The sequence below is a fragment of the Trachypithecus francoisi genome, unplaced genomic scaffold (assembly GCF_009764315.1).
Source record: "Trachypithecus francoisi isolate TF-2019V2 unplaced genomic scaffold, Tfra_2.0 Lachesis_group12, whole genome shotgun sequence".
In the NCBI taxonomy this organism is placed as follows: domain Eukaryota; kingdom Metazoa; phylum Chordata; class Mammalia; order Primates; family Cercopithecidae; genus Trachypithecus; species Trachypithecus francoisi.
The window spans coordinates 111427690-111439544 of record NW_022681457.1 but is presented as its reverse complement, the minus strand read 5'-3'; the positions used below and the strand labels follow the sequence as shown (position 1 = coordinate 111439544).

Sequence of the window (11855 nt, the reverse complement as noted above, 5' to 3'; positions counted from 1 at the left end):
TATGCAGATTCTCAAGCCCTGAAGTGCAGCTGGGTCATTAAGCCAACAGCAGGGGGTCCTGGGGACTAATTATGAAACAGTACAAATGAGAACTAAGGTCTTCAGGCTGCTAGCTGTCCGTTCTGTTATCTGATGCTGGGATCTGGGCTCTGAGGCTAGGGTCCTCTTGCCACTGCATCCTCTTCCATCCACCTGTGAATTCTAAAGAGGCACCACCAGGATTCTGGAGGAGGAGAGAAGGGAACCCATGTTTGCAGGGAAGTCCCTCTCATTACCTCATTGGGCTCTCACTGACTGCCAAGCAATCAGTGTGACTGTTTACCAGAGGAGGACCTGTGGCCCTAAGAGAATCCATAGCATGTCCAAGGCCACTCGGCTGTGAGGACAGAGGGGACACTACACTGAAGGGCTCTGTAGGAGACCAGTTAACAGGCGATTGCTTCCTGCTGTGGTTATTCACAATCAGAGACTCAGACAGGGATGAGAGCTCTGTGCTGAGTGTCAAACTCTGAGAGAATGATTCTCGGAAAACCAACTCCCAGCTTGGGTTCCAGTGGAACTACAGAGAGCAAATGAGTTCATGACTACTGGTCCTGAATGTGGGTATAAAGTTTTACCCTAAAAGTACCTTGTATTTTTTTTCCAGCTAAAATATAACTCACTGCACCCTGGAAAGTTATGTTTATTAAAAAAAATAACTTTTGCAGATTGCATTTGCAAACAGTAGAGAACACTGCTCCTTTTTATTTTAAAAAAAATCTTTTCCACGTAAAAACAATGTAAAGTTTGCATGTGTGTTTATTGGTCTGGGGACTTAAAGAACAAAAAGATACCTTGTGGATTGCAGGCAAATGAAACCCACAGAGGTTTGCTTTGGGTAGGTTTCACCATACAGGTGTTTTAATAGACCACTTTGCAAATAATAAATTACTTAACACTCAAGGCCGCTAGAGGCCACTAAAAAGGAGTTTATGGCCAAGGCACAGGGCTGGTGGCTGGCTCTGAGCGGTAGCAGGATATTAATGAGACTCAGAGCCTGGATGTGCTCTGGGTCCAGTTAAATGTAATAGAGTTGGAAAACCACCTGCCCCCAGCCAGTGACTGCACCTAAGATTGGTGCCTGTCACTTTGAGCATCTGAGCCTGTAGTGACACTGGGGAGGAGAGGGAGGGTGAAAGGAGGCAGTGGCAACAGCAGCATGGATGTTCCATGCTGGTGCTTCTCTGTCACCAGGGAAAGCAGTCTGAGCACATGCATTTCTTAGCCCCTCTTCCAGGATAAAGCCTAGTTTGGACCAGCACTGCAAGGTTGAAGTGTTACTGCATCCTGGGGCAAGAGCCAGGGCATGTGGCCACCCCTTTGGTCCCTGCTGCGGTACCCAGAGTCACCTGGAACATCTGTGAAGCCAGTATGAGAGTGCAAATACCCTCCAGATGCTGATATCTAAATCTTTACAAGTCACAAATGCAGATAAACTGTTAAAAAAAAATGTTCTATCCAGTTACCTTGACAAAAGTACTTGCTTTTTTTTTTTTTTTTTTTTTTTGAGACAGAGTTTCGCTCATGCTGCCCAGGCTGGTGTGCAATGGTGCAATCTCAGCTCACCACAACCTTCGCCTCCTAGGTGCAAGCGATTCTCCTGCCTTAGTCTCCCAAGTAGCTGGGATTACAGGCATGCGCCATTACATCCAGCTAATTTGTATTTTTAGTAGAGATGGCGTTTCTCCATGTTGGTCAGGCTGGTCTCAAACTCCCGATCTCTGGTGATCCGCTCACCTCAGCATCCCAAAATGCTGGGATTACAGGCATGAGCCACCACGCCCGGCCGACAAAAGTAACTCTTAAGGACTTCGAAGACCAGGTTTAAATGGTAAATTATTAAATTCTTGGAAATCTGCTGCAGAATACGGCATTGTGGGGACAGCTGAGCTGATTGGAACCTGCTCCCTTTCTCTTCTCACCCCCAGCTCCATGCTGCACCTTAGGAGTCTATGCACACCTGTGTGGACATTCCACCCTCACATCCAACCTCTATTCACATTCCCTGCCACCATCCTGTGTGGCCACTCAGCCTGCTCTAAAGTAGGGATGCTGGGAAGATGCCCACATCCAAGCTTGCAATCATTTTTGCCAGAAATCGGGGGCCCCAAGTACCCGGAAAATGTTCTAGAAAGGGACATGTGTGGGTGGCCACGGATTCCTTGCTCCCTAGGGAAGAGCACAGTTGGAGGACTGGAGCCGGGCCCCCTAAAGCCTGGAGGAGGACTGGAGCCGGGCCCCATAAAGCCTGGAGGAGGACTGGAGCAGGGCCCCCTAAAGCACTGGACCCAAGATAGCGCCCCTCTTGCCCAGGTCCAAGGGCTGTACTAGTGGTATCTGCTGTCATCACAGCATTCATTACTGATGAATTTGATTGTGATGCTGGAATCCTCTAGTCATAAGGTCTTGAGAGCAAGACAGACATTTTGGTGGTTTTGACTCTTCCCTGGGGGGGATCTGAGATGTTGGATTTGAGGCTTGGAATAAAGTCATCTTGGGTGCATATGGCAACTGCAGGCTGCTTTTCCAGAAGCTCAGCATGCAGCCTCAAGAAACATGTCCCTCCACGCTGCTCTTGCCAGGCCTGCACCTGCTGACCTAAGAAGGGAATGCAGGTGGCTAAGAGAGGCAGTGCATGCAGGGGTCAGAGCACCTGTGGCCAAATCCCACTCCGTCACTGACAGACTGCATCCCCCCCGGCAAGTTACTCCCAGACCCAAACCAGCTCTCTCAATGGCAAAATGGAAGTGATGGAATCGCAAAGACTAGGTAGTAATGGTACCTGCCTCATACAATTTGAGTGGTTTACAGGAGGAAATCCGCATAAAGGCTTGGTCCAGCATCTCATACAGAGAATGCCTCTAATACACATGAACTATGTGCAGAACCAAGAGCACAGGCTTTGAAGTCCAATAGCCACAAGTCTTTTTGGACGCAGTTGCTTCCTGTAATCTACCTGCTTTCTCTGAGCCTCAGTTTCTTTATCTACAAAACTGGGACGATAGTGGTTCTTACCTGGAGTTGTAAGGATGCGTACATAGACCTCAGATTTGTGGGGTAGCTAGTGTGGCAAACCATTTGCTTGCTCTTTCAACCAGTATCTATGCTGGATGTGCCACTGCTATGTGCCGGGTATGGTTCTTTTTTTTTTTCTTTTTTTTGAGAGAGAGTCTCGCTCTGTCACCCAGGCTGGAGTGCAGTGGCATGATCTCGGCTCACTGCAACCTCTGCCTCCTGGGTTCAAGCAATGCTCCTGCCTCAGTCTCCTGAGTAGCTGGGATTACAGGCATGAGCCACCACACCCAGGTAATTTTTGTATTTTTACTAGAGACGGGGTTTCACCATGTTGGCCAGGATAGTCTCAATCTCCTGACCTCATGATCCGCCTGCCTCAGCCTCCCAAGTGCTGGGATTACAGGGGTGAGCCACCACACCGGACCATGCTGGGCATGGTTCTAAATGCTGGGCACATGAGCTGCCCAAGTCTCTGCCCTTGGGGAGCTCAAGTTCTAGTCCAGGAAGGAAAACAATGAACATGTGAACACACACATAGATCAGATCACGGTATGAGGTGTGCAGAAAATAATACAGGGTGGTGTGATAAGGCTGACACTGAGGAAGTGATGTCTAAGCGGAGACCCAAATGACACCTTTGGAGATGTGGGAGACCCTAAACTGGTGTGTAGCATTGTCGCTGTTAATAATGGCAATAACTTGAGACCCAATGGCGAGTCAGAGAGCTCTAAATCATTGCCTATTGTTTGTGCAGTGTCACGTCTCAAAAGGCATTTCCCCAGGTGAGCTGTGGCTCCTGGTCAGTTTATTTTCTTGGGCCTGACTGCACATCCTCCCCACTCCCAGGTCCCCCGTGTTCTCAATGTTTCATAAAAATGTTACATGCAGGCAGTAAAGGACCGTTTTAACTGGACATCTTTTAAAGCTCCTCTTCTTCCCAAGAATCACGTTCACTCCAAAATTCTTTCGTACAGCCAGCAGAAATGACTGCCCTCCCCTGCTCACTCGTTTATCCCGTGAAGGAACCCTGGCCCCTGTGCCGCGCAGGGTTCGTGCCTTCTAAGGAAACAACTGAACCTGCTGACCAGCATGAATCACCTGAGGCAGACAGAAGGAATACAGCAGACTCATTACATGGGAATTCATTCACTAGAACCTACTAGAACAAGGGTCTAGTGCTATTTCCCCAGCTTAGGGTACCACGTCCCCAGGACTCTTGGAGGTACATATTATGACCTTGGTGGGGGCCAAAACCCAGTTGGGTTCAGACCTTTCAGTCTCAGGTAGCGATGTTCCTGGGGTGGGGAGCGGGCCATGGCAGCAATTCCAACCCCACGTAGGTCTCAGCTGAATCTGTGGCCAGGCTGGGGAGGTGCTGACTTTAGCTTGTATGTCTTGCATCTAAAACTCCCAGGGGGAGCAGTATGTGCACCGAGGGTCACAGACCATAGACGGGGCTCTCGCAGGAGCTGAGGTTACCATGGCGTCCTGGAAGATGCCATTCACTTCTCCGCTGGCCCAGGGTGAGAAGGCAGCCCTCCTGAGTCAGGGGTCGCTTCCACTGGAGACTGCAATGCTGGGGAGCAGAGGGGTGACCCAGAGTCTGCTCTAGGCTGAAGGGGAGAAGAGCGGAGAAAGACAGTGGGAGAGTAGGAAAGAAAGGAGGAGGTTAGGAGGCGGGAGAAGGGGGAAGCAGGACTCAGCCCAAAAGCCACCCAATCATAGGCCTTCTACGATGTGATGGTTAATTTTGTGTCAACCTGACTGGGCCATGGGGTGCCCAGATATTTGGTTAAACTATTTCCAAGTGTGTCTGTGTGTTTTTGGATGGGATTAACGTTCGAACAGGTGGACTGAGTAAAGCAGATCTCATCTAATCCAATAAGGGCCTGAATACAACAAAAAGGTGGAGGAGGGAAGACTCCACTGTTTTTCTACCTGACTGTTGAGCTGAGTCTTCTCCTGCCCTTGGCCTGGGACTACACCATCAGCTCTCCTGTCTCCAGCTCACCAACTGCAGATCATGGACTTCTCAGCCTCCATCATCTCCTGAGCCAATTCCTTACAATAAATCCCTTTGTCTGTCTGCCGTTGGTTCTGTTTCTCTGGAGAACCCTAACACACCCCACAGCCTCCGCTGGAGTGTCTTCTCCCAGTGATTCTCTGTCAACGGACCTCGTTTATTTCCTTCATGATACTTAACTCTACCTGCAATGGTAGTTTTGTTTCCCTGGTTTTTTTTTATGTTCTACCCATAAGAATGTAAAGCACGAGAGAGCAGGGAACCTGTGTTTCCTATCCAATGCATAGCCACAGTGCCTGCACCAGTACCTGGCACTTAGCAAGCACTCAATAGCTATTTATGAGGGCGAAGATGGAAGGGAGCAATGGAGGAAAGAAACAGGAATATATGATAGGAAACAATGGAGAAATGATTCTCAAAAATATCTTGAGAGTTGGTGTGAGCCCCTCATCCAAGTCTTAGCCCCCAGCCTCATCCAATGCTGCTAACACAAGCTATCTTGTATTAATCCACTGGGGTGTAAGACTTGTTTGTTTCGTATTGTCTCTGAACCAAAGTGCTGCATTCCACATCCTGGAAAACACTTCCTGTCACAGCCTGGGCACCAAAGCAATGTCACATACACCCTAAGGGCCACTGATGGGAGTTTTTCAGAGGCTAAGTCCCAGTGTTTTGTTTTGTTTTGTTTGTTTTTTTAACCATTTGGTTGATCCAATGCAACATGCTGCGTGGAATACTGGCCTCCAGGCAAGTTTACCCAAAGCTCTGGAGATGATGAGTCCAGAACTGTGCCAACATAGACAGTAGCTGGGAAGGGACTCAGGAAGCGGGTGATGGAGAACAACCTGTCTGTACTTCAGAAGGAAAAATGATGCTGAGCAGAGAGATCATTACAATGGTACAAAGCAACTAATCCTTCCTCTACAAGTCGCTACTGCTTAGGATAAAGATCAGGGTCTGAGTTATGTCAACTCTAAGTTTTCCCGACAAACTTACCAAAATTAACAACAGACACCCTCTTCCCAGTTCTTAGCTTCTTCATGGGTCCATTTCAGTCACTATAACAGAATACCAGAGATTCAGTGGCTTACAAACAACAGATATTTATTTATTTCTCCCAGTTCTGGAGGCTGGAAGTCTGAGATCTGGGTGCCAGCATGGTTGGGTTCTGGTGAGGGCCTGCTTCTCAGTTCACAGGCAGCTGATTTCTTGCTGCATCCTCAAGTGCTGGAGGGGTGAAGGAGCTCTCTGGGGCCACCTGTCATGAGGGCACTAATCCCATCATTTGGGCCCCATCCTCATGACATCATCTAAACCTAATCACCTCCCCAAAGCCCCACCTCCAAATACCATCACATTGGGGATTAGGTTTCAACATATAAAATTTGGGGGGAAATAAACATTGTGTCTATTGCACTTGAGTTTATTAGTTCTCAGTATAACATCCCAAGGTTGCTGAGGCCTATTATATAAAGATCAAAGTTCTCGCTCTTGTGGTAAATCACCCGAATTTGAATCTCCACTGTTTGAGCTGCTGTTTCTTGGAAGGAAGGCAGATGCTTCATGATCTCCCAGTACAGGTCAGAAAAAGAGTGGCGCAAAATCGTCTTTGCCATTGAAAAGCTACCAGTCTTCATATCTCCTGGGGGAGGATTTTAGTCATCAGCTATGAAGCCCGACTCGGTCATCCTCTCCCCCAACACACACCTCAATCTGAGAGGCAGGTTATGTTCCAGGAATAATTTCCTCCATCCTTCCTGGACTTCCCTGCTCTGCTGATTCTAAACTCTGAGATTGGTGGTCCCAGCAGATGTACCCAGGGGCCAAGACATGGAACAGGCTCTGTTCCGTTCACGGACAGTGGCCAGTGCTTTTCCATTTTCGGCATTTCCCTCTCTTCTTGGAGAGAGCTTCTGGTTCGGTGCTGGAGAGTAAGGAGCGGGAGGGAGGAGGTGGCTCACTCATCCTCGTCCTCGTCTTCATCCTCCGCATCTTTGTTGGGTGCACATCTCTGGAAGCACTGCACCACGGTGGCCAGGAAGAAGCTGGAGATGATGGCCGCGATGGACACAGCCACACCGGAGAAGATGATGATGAAGAGGTCTGTGAGCGACAGGCTGAACCTACACTCGCTGAAGCTGGCCTCTGATAGGTCGCGCAGGGATATCCTCCTGCTCTCCATGGGCAGGGAGCACTGGATTTCATCAAGGCCTGAGAAAAGGCAGGCAGAGGAGAGACGGGTTTAGACTGCAGCTCAAGGTTGCCTAAAAGTTGACAAGGCAGGTGCTTACAAAGCTAGCAATATGCAAGCATCCTCCCAAAAATAAAAGGGGGAAAAAGACTAATTTAAATGGAATTTAAACTTAAAAAAAAAAAGCCATAGAGTGATCACCATGGGAAAAACTGGAACGTGCTGGTCTTCACTGACCTATTTTCAGGGTTTTTTTTTTTTTTTTTTTTTTTTTTGAGACGGAGTCTGGCTCTGTCGCCCAGGCTGGAGTGCAGTGGCGCGATCTCGCCTCACTGCAAGCTCCGCCTCCCGGGTTCACACCATTCTCCTGCCTCAGCCTCCCGAGTAGCTGGGACTACAGGCACCTGCCGCCACGACCGGCTAATTTTTGGTATTTTTCGTAGAGACAGGGTTTTACCGTGTTCACCAGGATGGTCTCAATCTCCTGACCTTGTGATCTGCCCGCCTCGGCCTCCCAAAGTTCTGGGATTACAGGTGTGAGCCACCACGCCTGGCCTCTTTTTGTTTTGTTTTGTTTTGTTTTGAGACGGAGTCTTGCTCTGCCGCCCAGGCTGGAGTGCAGTGGCCGGCTCTCAGCTCACTGCAAGCTCCGCCTCCCGGGTTCACGCCATTCTCCTGCCTCAGCCTCCCGAGTAGCTGGGACTACAGGCGCCCGCCTCGTCGCCCGGCTCGTTTTTGTATTTTTTAGTAGAGACGGGGTTTCACCGTATTAGCCAGGATGGTCTCGATCTCCTGACCTCGTGATCCGCCCGTCTCGGCCTCCCAAAGTGCTGGGATTACAGGCTTGAGCCACCGCGCCCGGCCTGTTTTGTTTTGTTTTTATGAGATGGAGTCTCTGTCGCCCAGGCCGGAGTGCAATGACACAATCTCGGCTCACCTCAACCGCCACCTCCTGGGCTCAAGTGATTCTCCTGCCTCAGCCTCCCGAGTAGCTGGGATTACAGGCGTGCACCACCACACCTAATTTTAGTATTTTTAGTAAAGACAGCGTTTCACCATGTTGGCCAGGCTGGTCTTGAACTCCTGACCTCAGGTGATCCACTAACCTCGGCCTCCGAAAGTGCTGGAATTACAGGCCTGAGCCACCGCGCCCAGTCAGGTTTAGTACTCTTTTGATTTTGAATTACTCAGTGCGGGGATGGAAGGGCACCATTATCTGTTTCAGGTTTAGGACCTCTGTAGACCCTAATCCAGACCCGGCTAGTAGCAGGGAGTGGAGGTTGGGGCAAATACAGTAGGATAGGTCAGTGCCAATTGGTGGATGGACCCTCCACTTGGTAGTGCCATTTTCCAAGTTAGATACTGTCCTCCTTTTCACTGTCCTCTGAGTGGAAGTGAAAGGATGGAAGTGAAAGGAGAGTTAGCATGGCATTGTGGGAACCCCACAACCCCGAAAGGATTTTCCCTTGACAGGGGTGGAAAACATAAGGATGTATCTGAAGGTGGCCTTCAAATAGTACTTGGTGCTTGGAAGCTTGGAGGAAGCGTCCATGTGCTTCGGAATCATCTAAAAACTGTTAAAACGCAGGTTCCGAGGCACCACCCATGGGGAATCTGATTCAGTAGGTCTGGGGTGGGGCCCCAAAGTCTGTATGTTTAATAGGTATTTTTAATAACCAGGTGTTTCTGATGCAGTGTGAATCCTGAGGCCCAGTTCAAGAAGCATTATTTTCTAGCTGTCAAGAGGAGGATGGGAAGGGATTTGAGAACTTCTAGGACACTCACTTCCACTAGGACCAGAGAAGCCCCCTTTTTTTTTTTTTTTTTAATTTATGTACTTACTTATTTTTGAGACAGAGTCTCACTCTGTTGCCCAGGCTGGAGTGCAGTGGCACGATCAGGGCTCACCACAACCTCCACCTCCTGGGTTCAAGTGATTCTTGTGCCTCAGCCTCCCGAGTAGCTGGGATCACAGGTGTGCGCCACCATACCCAGCTGATTTTTGTATTGTTAGTAGAGATGAAGTTTCACCATGTTGGCCTGGCTGGTCTCAAACTCCTGACCTCAAGTGATCTGCCCACCTCGGCCTACCAAAGTGCTGGAATGACAGGTGTGAGCCACGGCACCTGGCCTTAGAGGAGCCCTTTAAAACTGTGTTTTGTATGTTAGGATTGTCTTCCCAACTTCACTTGAAGAGTGTTTGACTAATTTATGAAGATGTTTCAAACCCTCCAGCCTAGAAAAAGACCACAAGTGTGTGCTGAGCAAGAACTTTATAATTACTAACATATACACGCTACGTAGACCTTACCACAGGCCAAGCACTGCTCTAAGCATCTGGCTATATTGATTCATTTAATCCTTACAACCACTCCATGGCGGTATGTTCCATTATCATCCCCATTTTACAGACGGGGGAACAGGCTCAGAGTGGGAATGTAACTTGCCCAAAGCTGTACAGCTAGTAAGTGGCTGAGCCTGGATTACAAGTCAAGCAATCTGTCTCCAGAGACCTGGCCTGTAGCCACTATGTCTCCAAAAGGAAGAGAAAGGGGAAGAAAGCCAAGAAGAGAAGCGCCAGGGATGCAGGTGATGCAGACACAGGAAGCTCATGCTTTCTTCCCATGGCTGCCATCACATGCCAGTGACAGAAGCTGCCAGTCAGCTGGTGGTGTCCTAGCACAATGGGCTTATAACATTTTAGAGACACCTCCCGAGGATGGTTCCCTTACCACTAAACTACCGCTGCTTTTGGGGAATCCCACCAGCCATCAAGTGCGGTAGAAGGCAGCTTTGAGAATTACAGACAGGTGGATTCTGTACCCTCCATCTACTCATATGAATCAAAAGGGAGACCTGCCTGAGATGTGAGAAACTGAGCACCATGAGAGGTGGCTCTCCATGTGCTCATGTATTCATTTAATAAAATGTACTGGCCAGGCGTGGAGGCTCATGCCGGTAATCTCAGCACTTTGGGAGGCCGAGGTAGATAGATCACTTAAGGTCAGGAGTTTGGGACCAGCCTGGCCAACGTGGTGAAACCCTGTTTCTACTAAAAATACAAAGATTAGCCAGGCATGGGGGTGTGTGGCTGTAATTCCAGCTACTCAGGAGGCTGAGGGACGAGAATCACTTGAAGCCGGGAGGCGGAGGTTGCACTGAGCCGAGATCGCGCCACTGCACTCCAGCCTCGGTGACAGAGTGAGACTCCATCTCAAAAAAAAAGAAGTATTGAAGATGGGGTTTCACCATGTTGCCCAGGTTTGAACTTGTACTTTTCCTGGGCCAAGGGGTTGGTGATATACAAGGCCACTAAGTCCTCTACCCTCAGAGAGTGTAAATTCTAGTTCAACAAGATAGATATTCATTTATGCCACCGATGTTTTTGAGTATTTGCCATGTACTAGGCCCTGGGGATACAGCAGGAAACAAAACAAAGCCTTCATGCGGCTTACATTTTAGACAATAAATGAATAGTTCAAGACATATGTAAAATGTTTAGGATGAAACATCAGGGTAGAATGATCAAGAAAGTCTGGGACAAATAATTGTCTTTAGAAGGGATAGTCAGGAGGTATTATTTCAGTTAAGGTTGAAAGGATGAGATGAACCAGCCATGAGAAGAACAAGGCAGAGACAAGAAGCTGGGAAAGAGGCCGGGTGTGGTGGCTCATGTCTACAATCCCAGCACTTTGGGAGGCCAAGATGAGAGACTCACTTGAGCTCAGGAGTTCGAGATCAGCCTGAGCAGCACAACAAGACCCTGTCTCCACAAAAAATTTAAAATTTTGCCAGGTGTGGTGGTACACACCTGTAGTTCAAGCTACTCAGGAGGCTGAGGCAAGAGGATCATTTGAGCCTGGAAGACTGAGGCTGTGATCACGCCACTGCACTCTAGCCCAGACAACACAGTGAGACTCTGTGTCAAAAAAAAAAAAAATAAGTTGGGAAACAGCTCAGCATTTGGGGAACACAATGTAGCCAGGGGTAGCTTAGTGAACATAGGATAATTTAGCATTAGCTTAGGTGAGAAACACAGCATGTGTCGAGATGAAGCCCCTGATGGTTAAGGTCTCTGAATAAATATTATGAACAGAGCACCCCTACCCATCCCCATTACCAGCCCTCCTTGGACATGAACCAGAGAAATAGCTTATGTGGTGCAGAGCTGCTGAAGACTGTTCGTTACCAAGCATAATCATCCTGACTGATACACAATACAAGCTATGTTCAAATTCAAATGATGACCATGATTTTACAAACCTCAGTAATAAGAGAATGAATGGTATTAGAATGCATAAAGAGCTCAGATCTTTTGTTTCTGATCTGGAAGAGGAGAGAAAAATAAAGTAGTAGTAACTAATAGTCACGTTGCACTTACTATGTGCAGATCTTGTTCTAATCGCTACATGTTTTTACTCACAACAATCTTATGAGGTTAAGTACTGTTATGATGCCCATTTCATGAATGAGAAAACTGAGAGCATTTGCATAGCTTGACTTTAGCAATACAGCTTCACAGTGATGAAGCCAGGATTTGAACCCAGCCATTTGGCTGTGGAAGCTTACTCTTATCCTTTGATTAAC

At 48.3% G+C, this 11855-nt stretch overlaps 1 protein-coding gene across 1 annotated transcript in view; it reads right to left on the bottom strand.

The window, feature by feature from the left end:
• Positions 1 to 6160: 6160 nt before the first annotated feature.
• LRRC38 (leucine rich repeat containing 38) overlaps positions 6161 to 11855 on the bottom strand; it is a 45058-nt gene continuing 39363 nt past the window's right edge. The window contains exon 2 of the mRNA XM_033228289.1: positions 6161 to 7288. Within this exon, the coding sequence (XP_033084180.1) occupies positions 7035 to 7288 (254 nt within the window). The 3' untranslated portion in view covers positions 6161 to 7034. The remainder of the gene's footprint in view (positions 7289 to 11855) is intronic.